General features: G+C 32.6%; 1 protein-coding gene and 1 long non-coding RNA gene across 2 annotated transcripts in view; both read left to right on the forward strand.

The window, feature by feature from the left end:
- Positions 1-16,439, forward strand: part of LOC149411444 (uncharacterized) — a 192,327-nt gene extending 175,888 nt beyond the window's left edge. Inside the window, exon 3 of the long non-coding RNA XR_016304819.1 lies at positions 15,920-16,439. This is a non-coding gene — a long non-coding RNA (uncharacterized LOC149411444). The remainder of the gene's footprint in view (positions 1-15,919) is intronic.
- A 298-nt stretch (positions 16,440-16,737) lies between these two features.
- Positions 16,738-26,840, forward strand: part of Oamb (Octopamine receptor in mushroom bodies) — a 246,237-nt gene continuing 236,134 nt past the window's right edge. The window contains exon 1 of the mRNA XM_089646902.1: positions 16,738-17,347. Coding sequence (XP_089503028.1) covers positions 17,081-17,347 — 267 coding nt within the window. The 5' untranslated portion in view covers positions 16,738-17,080. The remainder of the gene's footprint in view (positions 17,348-26,840) is intronic.

Consider the following 26,840-nt stretch of genomic DNA (forward strand, 5'->3'; position numbering starts at 1 on the left):
AAACTTTTTTCTTTGTCCCACTTGTAAATGTACCTATTTGTTATTCACTTTTTTGTAAATGTTAATTATCGATATTGCAATGTTCTGGTTCATACTGTTTTTGCAAATAAACAATAAATAATAAATAAAAAGTTTCTAAGTGATTACCGCACAATGGTCCCAACTACTTCCTGTTAACCGGAACCAGTGAGACTATTACATCCCCAATAAGGTGATATTTTGAGGCTAGAGTGTATTGGATAGGGAAGGAGATGTGATAGAGGAAGGTAGTCAGATCTGAACACTAAACACAACGAAAGCTTTTCCCTTGAATTATTGCCCATAATGTCGAAATTTTCAACTTATTTTGAATTAGTTAAATAATTATCTGTACGATGACGCTGAAATTGCGTCACCGTAATTAGAGGAAGAAAAAAGCGTTATCCTTTCTCTGTTCCAGGAGACTTGTATTTTGAAAAGGAGATTGCGCTACCCAAACCAACACACAAAGTAATCGCTAGATTTCTGTACTTACCAGGTTGATGATTCTTTCCAGCGGGGCTCGCACTTGGGAAGAACGTTTGATTGATCACAAGTCACCTTTTTTCACATGAGCTAATGCACACAATCGGCGAGAATGTGCGACAAATAATGAGAGCGAAACGGCTCTTTTTCTCTCCGGTCTTTTGTCGATGACGGTTGGATTGTTACATGCACTTTTCTCGCTGCATGCCTGTCATGTACCAAAATCAAGCGCGGAGTTTGAATTCCTTCTCTACGGTTGGTGGGAGCAGAAAAAAGCTGATAATGCCATAAAAAATGTTATAACGATGTGATCATGTATCTGTACGCGTCAAAAAGATATTTGTCTACAGTAAATTAAAAATCTTTTTAATAATACTTTCCATTAATATTCCTTAAATTATGGACAACGTCAGAAGCTCTTTCAAACTATGTCTTGATAGTTATTGTAGTGCCATTTGTATAAATAAAACCTATTGACATATTTTATATGATATTCTGTGAAAAAATTAAATAAGTTAGCAAGAAAAAAGAATACACACTAGCACAAAGATATTAAAAGAAATGAAGAAGATCTCATTAATATAAGTGCTAAAACATTTAATCAGTACAGATATATATTTCGATATAGGCATGTTAAAAACATCAACTAACATTGCATACGGGTTTGGTGTGTAATCTATTTATAACAGAATTTTAGCCTGACACCGTAGTATGGTTTTAACAATAATACATATAAGTGGACTTTGATCTAGTGGTAGCTAGCTACATGAAAGTGAATTTAAATCAATATATCAGGGCTCTAACTGATAATTTACAATTTCATTATTTTAAAATCAAAAAATTAACGATCAATTGACAATTAACTTCAAAAATTTCGAAAAATTTAATTAAACTTATAATCTATTAAAAATAAAATCCTCAGCACAGGAGATCCCAGTGAGTGATTATATCTATTTTTTACAAAAAAAAGATAGTGAAACACTTATTCCAAAGTCTTTAATCTGTATCCGAGAAGAATACGGATGCAACTCCGAAAAAACGATACGTTCAGGAGAGCCGAAAACCTATGTGTTTTAGCAAATCTCTCTTTATTTCCACAAATGCTCTTTATTTCCAAAGAAAACAATATTTCTTTAAATTATCAATCAAAATATTTGTGGAAATATTTTGCAAAGAATAAATAAGTTTTCGGCGAACGTTTCGTGTACCACATTCTTATTCTCCCTGTGATTTGTAATAATGTGTATGATAGATTGATGTTTGCAAGTGACAAGTAAATTAGTTTTAGGATTTCCTGAACTTTTCGTGAATCTCCACATTCTTACCATCCTTGTGATTTGTAATATTGTGTATAATAGATTGATGTGTGTAAGTGATAAATAATGAATGCAGAGTTCTATGAATGAGTGTGCATGTTTGGTTAGAACCTCTTTTTTCTTTCGCCTTCCACTCCACATTAAACTTGTTAACAGTTATTAACTCTCTTTATTTCAAAGAAACTTTAAACACATCATTGTCGCAGCCGTTATTCAAATAAATCGATAAAATTTCAATCACTCTAAGCTACATAATATTACAAATATGTTTTTTTCATAATATCTTCTCAATTTTCCTAGTTTATCTGATTTTATGTACATTTTTGAGTAAACAAGACTTTTGTGACATCTTTAGGCAGTTGAAAATTTTGATTATAAAATATCTTAATAAAAAATTCGTTTGACCAATTAAGATACCGAAAGATCAGAAGACTTTTCGTGGTAAATGGTTAAGTCCATAATTTTATTTCTCTACTTCAAAGGCGTCCCCCATAAAACGCCTTTTTAGAGATTAGATTGAAAAGAAAAATAAATGTTGTGTTGATGCTAACAAGAAATTAAGAATGGTCCATTTTCGGTGAAAGTATGTAGGTAGGTACCTTCACCAGAAATTTTACCACTCCAAATTTAACGTTGCTTTACATATAAATGTGACCAGGCCTGATTAGCTAGACACATCCAACCCTAAATCTTTACAACTTCTTTCAGTCACAAACATCTTAAAAATGTGAATTCCACAGCAGACTCAGGGTAATTACAAAAATAATAATGAAGCCTATTTAACCTTTCCGTTGCCGACAGGGGTACAGACCCAAAATCATCAAAACTGCTCTCATCAATAAATACCTTATTATAATTCATCAGGGTCACTGCGGTTACAGTTATCACAGACCGATGTGAAACCGGTTCACTATGCATTCACTTTTGGAACCAATTTGTAACTTTTCTAATATATTTTATTAAATTTTGGTCAATATTCCAAAAGAAATCAGTTCCATAGTAACCGGTTTCTCGAATATATAATATCGACGGTTCCAGTGATATCAAATGAACTTGTTACTGAGACAGTAATGTCAACCATGTCTACGCAGTAAGACAGTTCAACCCAACCTTTGACCGAAGTCCATGTTTATAATTAGGTTGATAAATATGATGTGAATAAAAAGGTTTTTTTGTATAAAAATTACTTGTAATAAAACAAATCAATATGATTATTATATAACGAAATCACATTAAATGTAAGCTTGAAGAATAATTTGCAATAAAACGTATACATAAAAGTAAGAAATGAAATAAAAATTATGAAATTTGTGCGGTAATAGATTCACCCCTACAATATGCCGAAGATTATCAAACTAAAACTTTAAAATTATCCATTTTCCCAATTTTCCTTTCCTTCCCTCTTATTCCTACTTAAAAATTTCCACAAGTACCTCATTCTTAGTATATTGGAACTTACGAAGAAAGTCAAAATAATTGGTACCTACTGCGTCAATTTGCTTGAGTGCTTACTGAAGAATAGATTGCTGATTTTGTAATCTATCTTAAAACTTTGATATCAGAACTCGTAATCCTTCTTAGAATTGTTTTTGTATTATTTCGCCGATGTTATGATATTCCAATGAAGGCTTATCATTCTATGTATTTTCTAAGACTCAGAAGCAAGGTTTACTTCTGTGGTAAAGATCAATTCAGTGAGCCTGAATTGCTTCGCAAACATAAATTCTATTATTTCTTGTAATATTTTAGAGTTTCATTCTTCTGAGTTCACCGTTCCAGAAAAAGTTATTTCCTATGAACGGATAAGCTGTTGGCTAGCTAGAAAAAAAGATGTTGTGGGCTTGTTTATAATTTTTTTTTATCAGAATGTAATTTGGCTAGTTTTTGCTTGTTGTTGTGTTTCCACAAACAGTTCTCCAGCTCGTCGTGGAAGGAGATTATAAATAATTGGTCCTTTCTTGTAAATCAGGGATTTATTAATACTTCGCATATTACAATGGTGACTCGATAGTCGACCTAATAAGAAGCTGGCTAATTGAGATCTGATAACAGTAAGTGTCACTGGGAGCATTCCCACTGGCCCTGGCGACTACTGGCCACTGGCTGCCATCTTGCGGACTTCCAAGTAAGCTCTATGCACTGCCCTCTATGAATGCATCTGTGAAGCTCTTACTTTCCAACACTTATTAAAAGAAAACATAACATATTTGAATTTTAAATAAAAATATGTTTATCTATCTATAAAAATATATATAATAGTGAAAATGCAGCTGGCTTACAATTAGAATTCATAATAACTAGTTACTTACATCTAAACGTATTTCTAGTGACTTACGACTATGCCTCATAACTACTGACTTAAATATATAAATAAATGTATTGCAACATATCCTAATTGGGGTCGTCTAACAGACGTTTGGGAGCAGTTGGAACTTTTGTGCGGTATTCACATTTTTTTGTCAATCGGTTTCGGAAGTACCGTTCCATCATCAAAATCATATAAAAAAATTACGTTTGTCATTTCCATGCTTAACCATTTTTTTAACTTCAAGCAACGTTTGAAGTAAGTTTTCAGTTCAATAGGATGATTTGTTTGTATGAAAAAAAATCTTCCTCTAAAATATTTTGGTCTGAAAAAAAACAATGATATTTCGAAAAAATATATTTTTCTTTTTTACTTCTACCATCATGTAGACTCACCTCCCGAAGTTTGTGCACTTTACCCTGGACATCATGTATTCCGTGCAGTTGAACACATCTACATTCAATTTTTCAATTTCCAACTGCATTCAATGTTGGTTCAAGCGAATATCTAAATGACAGACTTGTTGCTGCAATTTAAAAGAATTTTCAATCGAGTACTTCTAATCGGTATATTCAAGATAATTAGAATGAGTATTTCTGGGCTGATTCCTTGATGATGTTATGTGTTTTTAATTTTACTTTGAATTGTTTTTTAAATTAATTTTTGAGTTCTTCTATGCCAATCTTGTCGAATTCTGCTGCGCGCTTAACTTGCAAAAAATATTGTAAATAGCACATGGTATCAACTTAATTACTACAAGAAATAACTACTTATGTCGTGGGAGATGGTAAAAGATGTATTGAGTTTCATTTAAGTAAAGTTCCATTTTTTCTCAACCAAAGTTTATTTAAAATAAAAAAATAACTCACACAAACACCCTTAAAACCTTTTTTGTGCATTTTTACAAAAGCCCCTCGACTTGAATAGTTGTCTCCATTAGAAATTTGAGTTGAAATAAAGTTTTCTTTTTTTTAAAGACCCTTCGCATGCGGCAAAATTCGACATAGAAAACAACGTTAAATCTTGTATGATTTTTTGGGATAATTATGTTTCTCATTTAGTTTTGGAAATAATTATGTTTTTTAAATATGTCGATTAAGTTGGCATTTGAAATTCTTCGAGTAACATTAATTATGTGAAGTAATGTTTAGTCATTTCAAGTATAATTTTAAAGAACAGTTTATGTAAAATATTTACTGGCTTCAGACTACATATAATTTTACGTAACCGGTTAGGATTATGAATTGTATTTTATTAATGTTCCTTTATCCTTTCTCGAACAAATTATAACTTTTACATCCAAACAACAAACATGGATTAATCTCTTGTTATCCGCAGTTTATAAATCTAATTAAAATAACCGATTAATTTAAAGTTTTACTTTGTTCGATGTTTTATCTTTAAAGTTAAAACATTTTCATAGGAATCTTGAATTATGTAGGTTAAAACTATTACTTAGGTAAAGTTTAGAGATTAAACCAAATGCGTACGCTTAATTATTATGAAGTTACTTCTGGCACAATTCAATGATAAGGATTTTTAAAATGCGAGACTTATAGGATTTGTTCATACTGGTTTAAACATAATTATCATTCTTGTTAACTGACTACTTGCTTAACAAACCTCGTAAGATCGATAAGAAAACTATATCGGCTTACCGACAAAACCGATATATTAAAAATAATAATAATGTTTGGATCATTTCTATAGCGCTGTTTTTGAGAAAAAATCATCTCTAGGACTCAACTTAATATAATCCTTCAGTTATTTCAAAAATTTTGTTCAGTTTGCATTGTTTTTTATGTATTTAAAATGGTTCCGTGATATCTCATTAAAATGACAATTCAACACACCTTTAAAAAGTGATATAGTATCATAAAAAGTTAAGAAATAAACACTAGGTTAAATAGGTTACAGAGGTAACTAAAATTAAGTTAAATTAAAGTTAAAGGAACCTTTGTAACCTATTTAACCAAGTTTTGATTTTATCACTTTTCATGATTTTATATCACTTTTTCTAGGTGTGTTGAATTGTCATTTTGATGAGATATCCGGTCACCATTTAAAATATGCTATAAAATCGTTTTTTTTTTATTTTCCGTAAAAAAAAATACTGATTTAGAAAGTATATGATAATTAAATTTACGATTTATGTATTTAAAATAAAAAAATGAATTATTCTAAACAATTTGCGGCACGTTCCAGAGTGGAAGATACTACCAGTATCGCCCTGGTGTAAGACCGACATTCAGAATTGAAACGTTGCTCCAAATGGCTTTAGCCGTGTTTAGTGACTAGATCTGAATAGCCAGGTACTTCCCCACCTTCCTCTTTCCCTTCCCCACTTACCTTCAGCCTCACAACATCCCCCAATTGGGGATGCCATAGTCTCACTGGCTCCAGACGGGAGCAGTTGGGACTCTTGTGAGGTATTCACTATAAAAAAAATAAAATAAAATAAAATTTCAATATCAAACATAAAAAAAAAATCGCAAAAACGCTTTTCATATTTTGACTATATTTTTTACTTCAAATGTAGAAATTTTGAGAAAACTCTATATTAAGTAAATACACTCGGGAATTTGTAAGAAAATTGTAATTTCACTTTTTATCTCGTTCATGCAATACAAATTACGAAGTAATTATAACCGAATGTTACGTTAGCGATGCGACATGTGATTTATTCACTGTGGGAATTTTTAGAATTTTATTCATGGCAGCAAAACGTCAAAAATTTTACACGAAAAAAAAGAGATAAATTATTTTTATAAAATATGGGCGCCAAGTCATACATGACCCTAAAACTCTGGAGAGGGTATACATTATACCTATACTTATACCTACCCTATCACTTTGACTTACTACAGTAGCGGCTTGTGACTTTTGGGTGTATTACAAAAATGGCATTATTGATGTTGTTGTAGCTGATAACGTATTATTATTTATCCGAATTTATTTTTATTTAACCGAATATTCGGTTTTCGTATGAAAGTTTTGGATCAAACAACATTAATAATGTACGATTTTTCGCACTAAAAACTCTATTCACTGACTAATAACGTCAATTTATTACTAGTGAATTATAACTAACATTATTAGCTAGTGACTTAAAACTAAATACATAACTAGTGACTTAAAACTAAAACATATAACCAGTAACATAAAACTAAAACATATAACTAGTGACATAAAACTATGTAATTTTTTTATGACTGACTGGGTATTTATACAATACTGCTATAATATGAATTGCAACCATGGCTTAAAACTGAAGTTATAATGCTGAAAAAACAAGGTTTTATGCATAGCATAAAGGATGACAAATAATTATAAGCAATAATTAGTCGCCTGAAATATCAATATAAATTGAAAATATCTCCCGAGTAAAAATAAATGCCGCCAACGGGAATTGATCCCGTACCTTCTGATGTCCGGTCAGGTGCTCTGAAACTACTGAGTTATGTCGGTTTATTTCCAAGTCGCGGGTTCATGTCCCGGCGTGCGCAAAAAAATTTTATTTGATTACGTTTTGTGATTTCACAAATTGCTCATTTAAAAAATATATATGTTAGATCAACATTCATTGAAACATTGGTTGAAATGGCTTTGGCCGTGTTTGGTGACCAGATATAAATACCCAGTTACTTCTCAACATTCTTCTTCCTCATCTCCTTACACCCTCAGCCTCACAACATACTCCAATTGTGGATTCCATTGTCTCACACTGGCTGGAGCTGTTGGGACTCTTGTTATGCAGTTTCATATTAAAACAAAAAAAAACAAAAAAAAATACTTAGTGATCTTCAATGTCAAAAGCAGGTAATCTTATGAAAAAACACGTATCGGCTCCCATACAAAACGCAGCGACGCGTCGCGAATGTTTTTTAAGACTGGTGACTCTTTTGATGTCACTGGTCATGTTCAACGATTTGGATCGTTTTGGAACACCCGATAAATTAAATATTTAAAAATAATAAATAAGTTATTTAAAAAAATAATTTTGAATATTTAAACTAACTAAAACAATATTTTCAAAAACATATAGGAAGAAGCTAATTATTGTCACAAATAATTTTTTTAAAAAGGACTGGAGTTTCTTATTATAACTTGGTTTTTTAATCAATGTTAAGAGGTAATAATGAAAATGTATTTTTAGATTAAGACGTTAAAATTTTTTTAATATGGAATATTCTGTTATTTAAAAAAAAAAAAAGTGGGTGTGTCAAGCCTACGCAAGACAGAAGTGAAACTTCTAGTATTCTTCTCTCTCTCTCTTTTCATTTCATTCTCTCTTTTTTTCTGTCTATTGACATATTTATAAGTAGCATGTGATAAAAAAAATTAAAAGTTATAAAAAAAGAAAAAAAAAATTAGTTAAAGCGGGGATCGAACCTCGGTTCTTCACGACCACAGTCTCAAGTTTCTCAAGTCTCAGTATCAAGTTTCACTTCAAAAATACTCGATTATTTCAAAGGCCAAGATGTATTCTACTCGAAGTATTTAATTAAAGCATCTGAAACATTTTTAGGCGACCAAATTTTCAAACCAAAAACACATGATTTCGCATTACTACGTATGGCATCGCCTTAAAAATTAAAATTAAATATCAATGAGCAATGATAAAGAACTCAAAAAGTGATTCTCATAGCAATTAAATTGATATAAAATCATCTGCTTATTAACAATAACTATTTTTATAAAATACATTGATAAAATGAATCAAATAGTTTATTTATTTTTAACCAATCTACCTTTCGATCATCAGAAATGACATTATTATTATCTTAATTAAGATTCTGCCGGTAGATTTCACCCCTTTACATAATATTATTCAATGGATAAAAAAACATTAAAAGATTCTGCCGATAGATGTCACCCCCGTAATCAATATAATTAAATAGATTTAAAAATATGTATTTATATTCTGCCGATAGATGTCACCCCCATAAACTATATAATTTAAAATTAAAAAATATTCTGCCGATAGATGTCACCCCAGTACAAAATATAATTTAAATGACGAAAAAAATAATATGAAAAATAAATAATGGTTAAAATTACAATGGATTAAAAATTTGAAAATTTCAAAGAACAATGACTACAAACAATGAGTGATAAAATTGACATTCAACTAAAAAAAAAAATAATGTGCGATGGCCGAGAATCGAACTCGGATCAACTGCTTGGAAGGCAACTATGCTGACCATTACACCACCAACGCCAGTTGTCGAGATGAGCTAAGAAGCATTTATATGTTACTTCAAAACTTTTACTATATCAAATGAACTTTAATCGGTCCCGCATTTTCGTTTCGGTCATGAGTTGGTTTTACTCCGGTCCAAGAAATTGCATGACGCGCGTAAAGAAGTTTCACTTCAATAATCAAATTGATTTTTGTAAATGCATTTTAAACATGGATACTAAAAAATAGAAGATATTCTAACTTGATCTAACCAAATGTAAATAATACATAGTTCACAGAGTCTTAATTCTAAATCTAAACTTCAAAGGCGGATTAAGATCTATATTCATATGAAATTTTAGGCACAAACGTAGTAGTTTTAAATAATAGCTATGCTGACCTTTAAGGGGATATAAATAATATAATATTATCTGATAGTATTAATACCCTTGCGTCTGGACGATGTAGGCCCTCTGATTGGTCGAATTCAAACAGTTTGTTTCGCTTAAATCCCGAAAGGGGGTCTCTGTAGGCAAAATTTGACCACTCTGCCCCTCTGGCGGTATAATAACGAACCAAATGACTGGCGCGTATATTTAAATATGCATCTAACCAACGCAAAATTACTGGACCATTAACGAGCGTTTAATATGAAGATTTCTTCTGGAAGCTTATCACTTTGTAATGACATTATTTATTTTATTAAAACATAAATAACTTTGTTTACATCACTTAATTACATACAACCTCCACATGTTACATGAACGAAGTTCACCTCATCAGGAGTAAGATACAAGACAAAAAATAAATATAAATTACAATTAATTATATCTGATTTTATATTGACATATTTTCTTATTTCTAAGATTAAAATTATTTATTTTCAATGCTTTATATCCTGTGTGAAGTATTTTAAGACCTGAAATTTTATCAAGTGTGATCATTATTCAAAATATGATCAAACTCAGATTCACTATTTCCAATTAGCTTCGAGATATTCTTTAGTTCTGACTTTAAAGTTTCTATTAGTTTTACATTTGTAAAAGAAATTACACTCATCCCAATCGAGTTTATAAACTCCCGATTTTTTTGTTTGATTATCGATATCTTTATTATGAAGAATATATTTCTTCATTTTGTTAGTAGTGTACCAGGAAAATTTTTATTTATAATTTTGGAAATATCGTTATCCACAAATAGAATTCTACGCCATTGCTTATGTCTATCTTTAGAAATAGGGTAAATTTACCATTTGTAGAGATCATGTTTAATTTTTTATTTAGTATTTCAACTATCAATTTATTGGAATAACCGTTATAAAATGCTTTTTGTTTTATGAATATATTGTTTTATGGTTATATGCAATTTTTTTTTTCGGGTCTTAAAATACTTAACACAGGATATAAAGCATCGCAAATAAATAATTTATATTTTTAGAAATTAGAAAACATGTTAATATAAAAGCAGATATAATAAACAAGATTTAAAAATAAAACTCTCTTTTAAATATTTTCCCACTCAACTGGTCTTTTCCGTCTAACGATATTGTAATTCCTAATTCTGATAAACCCCGCCCACTCTAACCTCTCCCCCCTCCTTCCACTTCTTCTTTCCAATTGTAATCTATATTTAATTTTTCACTTCGGTGTGTATTTACTCCTGATGAGGTGAACTTTAATCATGTAGTGGTTGTATATAATAAAGTGGTGTAAACAAAGTTATTTGTGATTGAAATAAAGTTTAATAAGATTACATTATATTATCTATTTCCGTTGTATATCAATGCATATGTACGCAATAAAATGTTAACATTATATTTATTTATTGGACAATTTGTATAGCGCCGCTTTTGTGAGATATCACCTCAGGGGCGCTATATTGTAATAATCGATTTCCAATATATACTCACCCTCTCTCTGTGAATGACCGACTATGTACCTATTAAATGTAACTGTTGTTAGTACCACTTAAACTGGGCAAAGCCCAACCAAGTGCCGCCCGCAGGGCCTAGCAGCAAAAAACCCGCGGAGCGGGTTTTTAACTGCTAGTATATGTATAATATCTGACTGGTTTTTAATTTGTTCATTAATTGCGGCAATTCTAAATTATTGAGTAACATTTTTACAAATAAAAAATGTATTTTTTTATATTCCTTCCTATTTTGATTATTCGTATCGAATTACCTGACGTCTTATACTTATAGAAAGTTTGTTGTATTTATATATAAGTTAAAATCCTACAGTTCAATATACACATTGGTATAAAGTAATGAACTAAGTAACAATGTTTGTTTTGTAAACCAGTAAATCTGTATGAAAAGTCCTGTATGATGATTAATCCAGGATGGGGAAAATGGCATCTTGCGGCCGCGAGGTGATTTGGTGAGGCTCACGCGTACTTTTTGAACAGAAGAATCGTCAATTGGGTTCAGAATGCATAGATAAAATTTCAGTTACGGATTAATCTTTTGACGCATTTCCAGAAGACTATACGGATTATGTGCTGCAAAAATCTAAGGAATACCATTTACGGGTTCTGGGTGTAGTTAAATGAAATCTGGGGATTCTAACACAGATTCATTCTTAAATTATAACCAATATTGTGTTCCGAATACGTTGATAAATTTTGATTTGCGTTTTTATCTGCTGATGCATTTCAAAAGAAGCCGTTCTTATGATTTAAGTTAAGTATAAAATTTTATATGCACACCATTTGCTGCAAAATCAGAAGAAAACCGTTTGCATATATTTTTATTGTTATTTTAAATCAAGCTGGAGAGTCGCTTCAGATTCAAGTGAAGTTGTTTAATTAAAAAATAGCTTAGTGCTATTTCGAGGTTGACTTTAAAGTTCTGTGAAGTTTCTATTCAAGTTCTGTAACAATTTCAGTTTTGTTAACAACTCTCCAATAATGATATAATAACAGAACGTGAATAGAACCTTCACAGAACTTAAAAATCTACTTGGAAATATGATGAATTGTTTAAAATCTGTGAAACAACCCGTTTTTATTGTTTTGAATGTAATGATGAAAGTCCAGTTACGAAATCATCTGCTAACGCATTTTGAAGTAAACTATTCTCGTGTTCTGAATGTAGTTTAAAATTCAATCACTCCGTCCTACACCTGGGGCCAGCGGGTGATGCTACCAACATTTAAATGGCCTCCGATGGCAAAAAGTTATTCCACCCTTGATCCAGACACTTAGTGAATGTTTGGCATATATAAAAATATTCTTAAAAATAGTCAAATTATTCACGTGAAATATTATTTTTGGCCGCTGGCAAGGTTTGGAAGATTGCAACACTGCCTCGTGCCGACGTCAGCTGCTGAGCGCTAGCCATCTCATTCGTGATCTCGCTTCCTCCGTTGACAGTTAGTCCTTATTTCTTTCCGTCTGATAAATTTACGATTGTATTGTGTATAAATTTAAATGAACAATAAAGTTTAATTTATTTCAATTAGTGTTTTAATTTATAAATTGAAGTCAGATATTCTATGGGCACCCCGATCGCTAAAGGTAAGCCAGCGATCCAATTTACGTAAACACCATAACATTTTGGCAGCTTCTGAGGAAGTTTAATATTATCGACAAAATTTAAAGTTCGATCATCCACTTGTCAAATGACTTATAAAGATTGTTGTCTTATAAAAACTATGTTATTATCAGGTTCATAATATGCCATGTATTATGTAGTATGTTGTCCTTGATATAAAATTAAAACTTTCAACAATTTATTCTGCGGACAGCCGAGACGGTTTTAAAATGAGAAAACAGCAAGCTTTTATTAAAATCTATAATTCAACCATATGCCAATTAAAATGTACACTTCTATGAAACCAAACTCCAAACCTCATTTTGAGAAAAAAATTTTAAAAACTTCACTAATTTTTGTTCATAATTTTTATATGAAATTACAAAAGTGAGGTGAAAGTAATGTTCATAATACATTTGTGTACAAACATTTTTGTTTTTTTTTTTTATACATATCAGTTATTTTAGTTAAAAGTAGGCCATTTTCAAAAGTTTTTTTCTCAAAATCTAACTTTATCAAACATAATTTTTTGAAACCTCTAATCAAAATTTTATGAAGCGTATTTAATCATTTTTCTTTTAGATTTCTGATACTTTCATTAGAATTACATTTATTTAGGATTTTATTGCGTAACGGAAATACTACGACCTAATGACAGAATAACCCAGAGGCCTGGGGGTTAAGTAACCATATTTGTAAGTATAAGTAACTTTTACTTAAAATGATGAAACTCCATTTTCAAATTGGCCAAAAAAAAATACCAAATAATTAAAATGTAGACTTTCCCCCTACAATAATACAACTATTAATCATAAATCATCTGAAAAACTTTTCATTGCAAAGTGCTTTTATATTCAATTATTAATAATTGCTTCGTCTTCCGGCATCCCCCCTTTTAATAAACATGGCTACGTCAGCATTATTGGTCTGCCGTGATGGTAGTTCATTCCCATTAGCGGACGTTAGCCGTGGCATGAAACATGACAGATAATTTAAAGGATTCCAACTTTGGCATGAGTTTGTAGATGTCACTCCATCATGTGAGATAAATTAAGCATTGTTTGATATTCTAAAATAGAAATAATCACAACGTTAACATGTCGGCTCCGGTGGTGGATCAGAAATGATCCAGTGTTTCCAAAAATAATTATTAAGCTACAGATTTTGTGCACTTGGCGATAATTTCTTTTATACCTTTTGACAAATATTTATAAAATGAGATTAAAATTTATATTATCGATCCAGGTTCAATTGAGTTATCAGTACCTATATATAATTGTGTTAGAAAACGCGTCATCACCAGTTAAATTTGCACAGACTTCGAAACATTGTCTCGCTCGTTAATTACCAATTCCTTAAAGGAAACATAAAATTAAGGAGAGACAAAATTAAAGGTATAATTTTTTATGTTAATATCGCACTGGTCTCAACCGTCTGGAACCAGTGAGACTATGGCATCCCCGATTGGGGTATGTTGTGAGGCTGAAAGGGGAAGGAGATATGGAAGAAGAAGGTGAGGGAGTACCTGTTCTGTACAGATCTGGTCACTTAACAAAGCTAAAGCCATTTCAAGGAACGTTTAAATTATGAATGGTGGTCTTACACCAGGTCAATACTGATAGTATGCTCCACCTCGGAACCTGTAGCAAGTATAATATATATTATTTTAAATAAGTAAATTGTAAAATAACAAAAAATTATACGAATAGTTTTTTTGCGCACGCCGGGATTTGAACACGCGATCTTCGTTTTGCTACTCGAGAGCATTACCCCTCGACCACGGAGGCCGTCATAATTATCATATAGATATGAATGAACGTTGCATGAAAAGTACTTAAGTTCGATTTTAGGTGGGTATTCCCTGTACCTATCATCACGGGTTGTATTTTTTTTTTGTTTTAATCATCTTGTTTAGGTGTTACATACATATAGTATTGTTTTTTAGTGTAATTACTGTAAGATTTCAAATCAGCAGGCCTGAGCACTAAAGTACCTATTCCTAATTTGGTAATTTTATGAGGCTGGGGATGTGAGGAAGTGATGTGATGGGGGAAGAGACAAATAAGGAAGTTCTAGTGTGCCAATTCCAAGCCGGTATCTAAATATATCTGAGAACTCTAAATAGAAACTTGTGGGGGCGATAGTGAAAATATCTATACTCTGGTTTCTGAATTGTCTATTAATTGTTTGAATGATATATAACATACATCGAGAGCAGTGAAAGCCCAAGGTAAAAATCACATATGATCCAAAGGGGGGCATTCGGGTTCCCCATTTTTTGCGGAGCGATAATGTCGCTTAATTCTCCTTTTTCCTTTTCTAGTAACACTTACATATATTTATCAGTTATCTCTTACCCTTTTAACTGGATATCGCCCATCTTGGACTAGCGGTCATTCATTGAGTAATGAAAAACGGTAAAAATTATGGTTCAAAATCAACTAGTGTAACTCAAATATATATATATCATTATTTTAGCCATTTCCAGTATAATGCACATTTTAAGACTACACTTTTTTTAAAGTAATTCATCCGGTGGTAAGAAATTTATGTGAAATTTATTTACTATGAATTTTGTTTATTTATTTATAAATATTTGAACTTCTTAAAACATTTTTTTTAAATTTCTGATCAATTAACGAATATGATAACCTCAAACCAAAAGTATGTGATATTAATATCTACTTAGATATCGCACAAAAGTCTAATTTGGGGGTAGTTTATTACCCCCTTCGGAGCGGGAGTGTTAAGAGAATTATAATTTTTCTGCCTTCATATTTATACAGCGTAATTCAACGTATCTCCTTTTGCCCCCTTACTGATTTTGATATTCAAATATTAAATCATTTTTTATTGAAATATACATTAGCTAAACGCATAAATATTTTTTTTCAACAAACTAATTATTTTTTTAAATGCCTGAATGGTGCAAACGAAATCGTGGTTGGATTAACATAAAACTTATTACTTCCCTAATATAGTCGGTCAAAAAATAACATATTTTTATTACGATGTCGGATTTATTTATTATTATATTAAAAATATTATAACTAATCAATTTTATTTATTTGTTTCAGATTAAACCACGTTCGGAAAACCAACTTTAATTTAACATAATATAAACAAACAAAAAAACGTCAAAAATGTGATCAACTGATAAACAAGGGCAAAGGTTGGTTGGGTACAATTAATCAGGGAAATCAAATTAATGTAAATAATTAACTATTGGAACCCAAACAACTGAAGTAGAAAGGGTTTAAAAATGGAAATCATGGAAACTTCGCTGGTGAAAAGTGATAATAATTTCTGTTTGATATTTCGGGAAATACCGCCTTGATCTACATCCAAGCATTATTATGGTAAAAGAAACTATTTATTAAATAGTATAAATTTCTAAAAATCTTGTAACCTTCTTCTTAAATTATTGTCTCCTCTCAAAAATGTAATTTACTTGCTTCATTACTTAAATATTTAATAAATTGAATCTTTCTCTTAAATATTCCAATCAAACTGACCTTTATAAGTCATTCGTTGTTCCTCGGATAAAACTGATATAAATTTAAAATATTTAATAACCTCTTTTCTGAAATTTTTCATCTTAAAGACACTGGTATTTAAAAATTTACATTTTCATTAAAAAATGAAAAAAAAAAAACATTGTCGACTTAAAATAATGAACGTCTAGAACAATTTGATAGCAAATTTAACGATTTAAAAGTGTTTAGTAAGAATATATAAGATAATTAACGTTTCTATAACAAACACAAAGTCTTTTTTATTGATAAAAATAAATAAAATTAATATATTATATGCAAATTGTAAATAAAACAAACCGGAAAACAAATGCGCTTAAACGAGTAAATTTCAGTAAAGTATTCTTAAAATTTGTAGTCCAGTGTCAAAATTAATATTTTAAGTCATTGCTTATTATGTAAAACGGGTTTAAATTAAGTGAAATTAAATATTCATTCTTATACAATCAAGTGTTTTAAATAAATAATATTTAAAATTGTCAGTGAAAATATACCTTAAAACATTCTAATTAAATACAAAAAAAAAACTATCTAGAGGGAATCATCAATTATTTAAAAAGTGGTAGTAGATTGTGATTTCATGTGACTAGTCAATTGCTTGCGCAAGATACAGCAGTCAAAAAAAATTAAAAACTACAAAAAAAAGTGTAAAACATTTGCGTGTGATTCCAAGTGACAAGCGCGTGACAAGCGAATGCCTCGCGTATGATGCACAACGGTCTGAACGAGACTGCGTGCGCAGCTCTGCGGGACTCGGTGCGCTGGTCCGACCCGGTTCTCCTGACCAGCCTCGCTGTGCTCGCCATCATCAACGTGTTGGTCATCGCGGGCAACTGTCTCGTCATCGCCGCGGTGTTCTGCTCCTCCAAGCTGCGCAGTGTTACTAATCTGTTCATCGTGTCGCTGGCTGTAGCGGACTTGCTGGTGGGGCTCGCGGTACTTCCGTTTTCAGCCACTTGGGAGGTTTTCAAGGTAAATGTTTATTTTTTCCACACATTTCACCACATCAACAATTACACAACGATATAGTATTTTGAAGAAAGTAAAGAAGAAGAACCAACCAACAACAAACCTAACTTAACCTATCCAAACCTAATCTAAGAATATTTGTTAAGACTGTACAGTTTTATTGCGTACCTAGTCGAGGTGTAAGACACTCGACTAGCAATCCAGAGGTAGGGGGTTTAAATCCCGGAGTGCGCAGAATTTTTTTTAAATTTTGTTACAATTTTCAGTTTTTCCTTTAAAATAATAAATAGCATACTTGCGGCACGTTCCAGAGTGCGATGTGGAATGCTGTGTGGAGGGTCTTTTATTGAAAGGAAGGAGAAAAGTATGAGGGATGAACAGGACACTGGGGGTCATTGTGTAAAGGAGGGAGAGGAGTCGAGAGAGTCCGACTGGAGAAATCAAAGGGTCTCCCTCATCTGAACTCTCTCAATCCGGCCCGCCACGCAGCTGGTAGGCAGCCGAACATGTCACAAAATAAATGGAAAAAACTCATCCCCATGAACCTGGGCACCCCCGCTTAATTCACCACAAGGACCACTTGGAGTTACCTATAGTAAAGGTTATCCAATGAATGGTTGTCAGGGTGGCGGTACAACTAAATATTTACCAATGAAAACGGTTCGAAAATAAGTGACATTTTGTATTCGTTGTATTTATTTTAGGAAAATTCTTCAACTTTCTAATTCGATAGCAGAAAGTTGACCTGCTGCCTAATAAGAACAATTCAAAAGGAAAACTGAAGGAAACTTTCTCGTAATATCGTTGTCTTTAAGGTCCAGGAATAATTCATCTTATTTTTTCATTTCCCGACACTTCAAACTTTCCCATCAAAGTCCAAAAAATTTAAAAGAAAAATAATTTGGCTAATCGAATAAAAAACAAAACCCCGCTTCTAAGATATTTCAGAGTTGGCGTTTAATGAAATCTTACTGGTCCTTCTAAGTAGAAAGTTTTTTGAAAGAAGAAATTAAAGTTTTTCATTTATTTTTTGATTCCTGCGCTGTCGAGATGATTTTGATTCCGGGAATCGAGTGAAACAATTTAATTGCTTTCTTTTAGATCGAGATTTCAGATAAAAAAGCCTACTTTTCAAAGTGTAACCAGATGTTTAACTAAAGTAAAGACCTCCGAAGGAAGAATAAAATAAAAGCGGAAAATGACGCCTGTCATTGATTCGATGTAAAAAAACCTTTGTGAACATTTGTATTTTTAAAAGAATACTATATTTATACAGTCGACGGAGTAACTAGAAATTAATTAATAAATGTTATTGTTATTTCAAAATTTATTTTTATTTATTTATTAATTTTCGGGAAAACGACTATTTACATATTTTTCAGTGTGTACATAAGTATTATATAGCCAAAATAAAACCAATTATGGATTTCCTTCTTGTGACTTTACCTCTACTGAGACAGCATAATAAGGAATAAGTAAATTAAATTTGTAATAAAAGAATATGAATTCAAAAATTTATACAAAACAAAATATTATATAAAACGAAAAATTTACAAAACAATGCATTTATAGCCATGGAGAGAGGTTATATATATAAATTAAATCATAAAAGAAATATACACAATAAAGACATAACATTATTCACAAACCATCAGAGAAATATTCTTTTATGGACCTCTTGTATTTGGTAAGTTAGCAATTGAAAATATCCACCTTGCATCCTAATTATTGCATTTATTGCAAAATGTAATCATTTAAAATAATATAAAGTAGGGTGGCAGATACTCTCAGTATCGCCCTGGTGTAAGATCATCATGCGGAAATGGATTTCTTTTATGTTTTGTAATTATTTGCTTTCTTTTTCTTAAAAAAAAAAGTTTTAATATGAAGCTACTTTTAAATTATTCTAACAGCCTCGAACTATCCCTACACGGTTTTTTATTGTTCTTGAAGCTAGTGGAAAGATAAAGTACATAAAAGGAAGCATATATTAGAAAAGGGAAATAAAAACACGACAGAGTACAACACAAGAACAGTGTCTACAGCCTATGGCGAACCACAAAGAGTCCCGACAAATGACAGTGAGGGACGGAAGGTGGTCCTTCGAACCCTTCACACCGTCCCCGGTAGCGCAGTGGCCAGACGTGATCCCCGTGAAGACGGTGGGATAGTGAAGAACTTCTGAGAACCCCGGGAACTAAGTAACTCACTCCAGCTGACAGGTTTACAGGAGAACGGAAATCAGGGTCAAATGGAACCCTTTCTTTCACTAATTGTCAGGGGTGGCACAGTGGACAGTGCAGGAAACTAAGCACTTCCAAAGAATAGACAACAAAAACACTGATTGTGCCAAGCATGGACAAGGGGCTATTCCAACCCATTATGAGAAGGGTAAAATGGGTTACGTATAACCTGACAAATCTCCTTAAATTTTCACACTAAGCGGAAAATGTCGGTTGTGTCATGATGAGGGATTTAGCCAACAAAACAGTGGGAACAGAACGGGCTACCAATCCGGCCACTTCCGGTTATTTTGGCCACGTGAAAACAATAATCATCAGTTATTTAATCAAATATCTACATTATTGACACGTAAAACATCACAAACTATATAAACTTTATTCTTTTAACTAACATTACATTTTTATTACATTTGTTTACTGACAATTATTCAATAATATCATAATACAAAGAATGTACACGGACTGAAAAACAGTAGAATTTTTTTAAGAAGTTGGAGGGACCCATCTAGAAAAAAGGTACATCTGAATAAATAATGAATGACAAATTCTACATATTTCTGAATATTGTTTGATTTACTACATGATTCATGCAATTTAATAGTTTCTAATTTCAGTACATTTCAGCCATGATGAATGTGAACCTTAGTACAGAAATATTTATTCATAATTTAGTGCGCCCTACTGTCGAATTTGGCAGCCATCTCTGGTCCGGAGCCCCTAAATACCTGAAAAAAACCCTTGACTCTGTGCAGAAACGGGCGGTCCGTTTGATAGATTCCCCAATCTTAACAAACGGACTGCAATCTTTAGAGCACAGGCGTCAGGTAGGTATGCTGTCCTTGTTCTATCGGTATTACAATGGAAGATGCTCTGAGTAACTAGCGTCATTGATCCCTTCGGCACCGGTGCGTAGTCGGGATACACGCCAAACGTGCACGCCAAACATTTGTACACAGTTGACATTTGTCACATGAGAACGGGTCGCTTCTACGATTCGTTCTTAAGTTCGACAGCTCGGCTGTGGAACGAACTGCCGGCCTCTGTGTTTCCTCCCTCCTACAACATGGGACTCTTCAAGACCCATGTTCACTCCTTCCTCTCCACAATAAGACCCTCCACACAGCATCACCAAAGATGACATAGGCCCTGAGGGAAATTATTTTCTTCAGGGCCTCCTGTGTGGAGTTAATATAAAAAAAAAAATAATAATCTTTCTAGTTATTCAGTTCATAGTAACAATTTATCAATGGCGTACGTATTACATGTGTATTTTATTTAAATGTGTACAGGTGTTATTACGTCTTATCAGGTCGATATTAGTTCTTAGAGAGGCATATTGCCCGTTCTAAGGAACCAAATGTAGCAGTGTTTAATTTTATTTTTGGTTTTAGGCCCAGTCGGGCTTTTACACGGATTTTAAATATATAATATACCTAGTGAGCTATCAAAATTATACAAAAAAAATAAAGCATGATACAACAGTAAACTGATTAACTGAATATGAAAGAATATTAGTAAAACATTAACAATATTAGTAAAACAGTAACATCAAATAATAAAGAAACTAGAACATTACTACATATTATAAAACATATCTCTATAACTACGAGTACATTACCAACGCTACTATAATTTATAGGATTAAACAAAGTGCTGGTATGGATTAATCTTCATTCTATAAATGGAGTCAATAAATATATTAATAGTTCCTCCAAACTTGTTGCACAGATCATGCATCAATAAAATGATCGATAACCAATAGGTTAGTGAGTGTTTCTGATAGTTGGTTGTGTATGTATTGCAGAAGAATTTTACATTTGTCTTTATCTTTGTCTTGTTTTCCTAGTCGGCACATGGAGTTTTATAGTGACAATGATGGCAGGACTGTCAATTAATTGTTAATGACTCTGTGTAACACAACCAGGTCTGAGATAATTCTCCTACTAAACAGTGTTATAAGATGCAATTGATTCATCAAACTGACGTAATTACTGTGTTTAATTTCAATTCTTAGCTTAAAATTTAGGTACCCAAGAAATTTGTGCCCAACTCTTTCTATATTGTTAGAGTGAACTTTATACAAAGGAGACCAAATAGGTGAATTATATTCCACTTGACTTCTGACTTATAAAATATAGAGGATTCAAAGTAGGCTTTAATCTCAGATTATGATTTTGTAGCCAGGGCACGGTGAGTATGTACGACAACATAGGTTCACGTCAAAAAATTCATCCGGACATACCAACACATTTTTATTAAAATGTAACGATTTAAAATGAAATCCTTTTTTTGAAAACGGGACTCCTGTTTTCATTAGCTTAAGGTGTATTAATTATAAATTGTTATTTTAAAACTAAATACATGAAAAAATCACGGGATATTGTAATTCCAACTTTGAAAAGAACAATTAAAAAAAAAAATTGTTAAAAAATAACTGGCATGTATGTATATGTGTTATTTCTGCGTAAGCAGGTAGGTATTTTATTGCTTGTCCGAATTTGATCAAACAAACAGTTCAATTTTGAAAATGACACTTATATCTAAAAAAATCCTAATGCAAGAGTTAGTTCATTGAATGGGAATTACAAACCCACAACTGAAATGAGTATTTTTAAATGTTTCGGCCAAATCAAATTAAAGATTTCAATGGAGTTTAGAAAGTGAGAAAATAAATAATCGATTGCTCGGTATTGTTCTGAACGACGTCCATTGTATGTATGTTTGGTATATACGGGAAAGCTATTATACAAACTGACAGTAGGGCGGGTGAATGCAGGGAATTCAATTTGTACTGATTGCAAACGTCACTAATAATACGCTTTCAAAGGAAGTGATATAAGAAGCCTACCGTAACGGGGATCTGATACCAACCCTGCTTTATGGCTGAATGAAGGTATGGAATTAGGTCACAAGATTAGTAGCAGAACTGTAGAAATGAGATACCTGAGACATAATACATCAAAGCATAACTAAAAACTCTCTAACTCGTACCACATTTTTCATCCTTCTTTATTACTCTGAGCTGTAATAAGTCTTTAATATTTTTATTAAACTTTTACTTTCTAATTAAATTCAAATTAATCAGATAGTTGGCCATTGGATAATAACGAACAACCTTTAACCTGATGATATGTATGCATAAAATAATAAAAAACCTGTTACCAACAATGACATTCACAGACATAACGCGAGAACGTGTAATGAAACTAGGCTACCAAAAAAAGACAAACCATTACATAAATAGCGAGCCGAGTGTAGCGCACTTCATGGCAGCCGGACTCATCCTCCAACGCATCCTCCAACCGCTTTCTGTTTTTTTTTTAGTATTTTCAAGGGAAATGAGGCAACATACCTTTGGAATTCTCGGAAACTCTAAAGGCCCTAACAAGTGTTTCGCTGAGCCGAGGGTAATTTACTATCCCGATCTTCGTTTTTTATTGCGGACACAATGCACCACTAACACAATCACCAGGAACAGCGTTAAATAGAGATGAATGATGGACACGCCGAATGTCACAGCGCGTGCCAAGGTCTGTTATGTACTATATGAGGATATTTTGTCAGCGCTTAATTAGCAGCAGACACATACCTTAACGGATGACGAATCTCGTGCTGGCACTGTTGGTGGACCCGGTGAAATCTTTCGCTGCATCAGCTGGTCCAGTTTCTTCACCACTTAGGATTTTCGCTGCAGAGTCTCCATCTTCTATCTTCGTGTCACCGGTTCCTTAACTTAATTTCACTTTATTTCTGTAAAATTTATATTTTTTGTAATACCTGCATCAAATGTAAAGGGTCCCTGAGGTGATATCTCACAAAAGCAGTGCTATACAAATTGTCCAATAAATAAATAACATGCGCTACCGATGAAATTTAGTACACATTAATTGATAGATTCAAGCTGGATTGTAGCAGCCATATTATTCAAAAGAAAATGTAATAAATAATAAACATGTCAAATGTTAACTAATCATTTGTAAAGTTGCAAAATTAATGAATTAATAAAATTCAATTAATTATTAAAAATAACTTGATATAATAAAACGCGTTACTTAAATTTAAATTTGTTTTTTGTTTCTTTATTAAATATTATTCCTGCGTTATTTATAATAATATGATAACGGTATTATGACAAAACGCATCTTTGATTTTTTTACCATACTTATAGTGAAGTCGTAGACTACTAGCAACAATTCGGCCCAAGACTTTGTAGCAAGTAGGGAATATCATTAAAATGTTACGTATATTACACAGGGTTTTCCAATAAGAGGTGTTATTTTGATATTCAATCATAAAAGATCAATGGTTTCGTTGCTTGTGTGGCACGTAGCGCCATTTTGTTGAAACCAAACGTTGTCCAAATCAATACCATCTAATTTCGGCCTTAAAAAATCATTAATCATCTCTCGATAGCGATCCATTCACCGTAACTGTTGCTCCAGCCTCATTTTCAAAAAAGTAAGGTCCAATGACTCCGCCGGACCACCAAACAGTCACACGTTGAGAATAAAGAGGCTTTTCAACAATAATATTTAGGTTTTTCGAGCCTCAGACGCGACAATTTTGCTTTTTGACGAAGCCACCGAGGTGGAAATGGGCCTCATCACTCAAGATGATTTGCATTTGATTCACTCAAGTGAATTTTAATCATTTCAATGCTTTGTCGAAGCGTGTATCGTTCCATTTTCATTAATGGCATAGTTTCTACTTGTAAAATGTTAAAAAATAACAGCTTCAGAGGTAACATCTACCGAAATAGCGGGCTATTCAAAATAACATCTCTTATTGGAAAATCCTGTATAAAAATCACGTGTCAATGTGTTCTTACACGCTAATCTCCAAAACCGCCCAACCGATCTTAACGAAATTACGGCATAATACCCCAAAAACAAATAACAAAAAAGTAATCGATGTAATTTAGATTTTTTAAAGTAACACTGTGGTAAACAGTAGTAAATGTTGTATGAAGTCGGAGGAAGAGAAAGAAATTAACAATACCGAGGCATTGCGGGGGTTCCAATATTATTATACCTATAGATGTCACCTGTGACAGGTAAAATATGCATTTTTGAAAAACAGCGTAATCTGTTGGATGAACAGGACTTTTTTTATAAAAAAACAGCCATATGTTGGACGTAAAATCAACACTTTTGTTTTTCTATCTGCACAGATATATTGTGCCACAGCAACATGTGGCGGGGTATATCTAATATTGCATAGATGATTTGGAGTGGTTTTGACACACTACTGTGTGTAGAAACAAATATTTATGAAGACGAAAAATAAACCTTAGCACATGTCACGTAAAATCGATTTACGTGTGACAAAATTGCCAATTATGCAGTAAATCTTCAACCCAATACCGGTATTTTAGTTTTCAAAGAGGTTACTGTTGACGAGCATTAAATTTAATAATAGCTATTACCTCACTTCAATCAGTCCTTTTTCGTTATAAAGGTATTCAAAAAGATTACTGTCTACGCGCATTACATATTATAATAGGGATTACCTTTTAAACTTTTTTGTATATTGTATAGCTTCAATCCATAGTTCTTGTAATGTTAACAAAGTGTTTCAAAATTTTGAAACACTTTGTTAACCTGCTGCTCGTTCATCAGGCCAAAAATAACAGAAAATAACAAAAAGATTTTTGGTAAGTTTTTAGATTCTCACGGCCAAAAGCATTTTTGTTGTTGTTTTTGGGGTGATATGCCGTGTTGCGCTAACTCCTTCTTTAGCCGACGTTTCGCATCTTCGGATCTACCGGATCTGCCCTGATGATGGACACTGCAACGCTGTCCGAAACGTCGGCTAAAGAAGGAGTTAGCGCAACACGGCATAACACCCCAAAAACAAAAAAAAAAGTGGGTGTGTCAAGCCTACGCAAGACAGAAGTGAAACTTCTAGTATTCCTCTCTCTCTATTTTCAAATTTAATTTATTCCTCTCTCTCTATTTTCAAATTAACCGTATGAACCACAATCAATTACGTATTTCACTCGTATTACACTCACGACGCAGTATACTAACCAAGCAGCTGATGCTTGGCGTGGCGCAGTTCGCTGGTGTCTGAGAGAGAGGAAAGAAGAGAAGAGAGAGAACGTTCGTGAGCGGCTCCCCCACCTCAACAAGCGCATATGGTGAGAGAGGGACAGTGAACGGTGAGCGGTGGTGGGGGTACCCGCATTTTCGTGTCGATCCTGACTCGGTTTTACTCCGAAATCCATTACGCGCCTAAAGAAGTTTCACTTCAAAAAGTTTTCCATTTCGAGAGAGTTTGGTACGCAAGTTGACGCGAGTTTAGTCTATAAACCTAGGGGACCCGCGATCTAAAATCTGACAGGTCGATAATCTGCTGTATTACCCACCCGCGCATGCGCGCGGCCGTGAGTAAGAATTTGGAATAATCCGTTCATTTATGTGTACATTTATTTTCATGAGTAAGACTGATTGAATGTAAATTTCCAAATTTAATTCAATGTTAATTAATAAATAAATTTATTCGAACAATGTAATCATGGCATATCAACTTACAATTTCGGAGGCATTAGTTTTTTTTTGCAAATTTTTATTTTGCTGCTGCCTTATTGAATTCTGGTGAATATTGTCGGGTTTTGGCATGGAATGTTGGTTATGTATTTGTGCTGCATGTAGGACGTATTTTGGACCATCATTGGGACTCAATAAATTCGCAGTACACGTAGAATTTAGAACGATTTTCCGTTTTTTTGATGGAACTGGAGCAGGTGTTATAGCTTCAGCTACCGCAGATTGCCGAAGTTTTTGACGGTCTCTGTGTGCTTTACAACGTTCTGCTCCCGTTTTAGCTTGAGGTTTGGGAGGCTTTAATTCTTTTTTCCGCTGTCTGTACCGCCTGTTGGCCATTGCTTTGATTGTAACGACATTCCTACATCATATTTCACTGTTAATATAATCTCGCCAATATATTAAACAATCCTATTCCAACAATACTACTATATTGTGAAATATTTATCAACTCTTATAGGTTATATTTACCTTATGTTAATAATAATAATAATAATAATATAATAATAATAATAATAATGTTTATTTCAGCTGGACAGAGCGGTGTGTGCAATGCTCTGCCTGCCATAAAAGTTTACATTCAAGTTAATACATAAAAATAAAATGAATAAAGAAATAAATAAAAATAAAAATAATAAATAAAAAATCAATACAGTGATGTGCACATTAGGTGTTTATGGTGGCTTTAGTGAAATTCTCCATCTCCGG

Source organism: Hesperophylax consimilis, chromosome 25, assembly GCF_061612785.1.
Source record: "Hesperophylax consimilis isolate HC1 chromosome 25, BYU_Hcon_1.0, whole genome shotgun sequence".
In the NCBI taxonomy this organism is placed as follows: domain Eukaryota; kingdom Metazoa; phylum Arthropoda; class Insecta; order Trichoptera; family Limnephilidae; genus Hesperophylax; species Hesperophylax consimilis.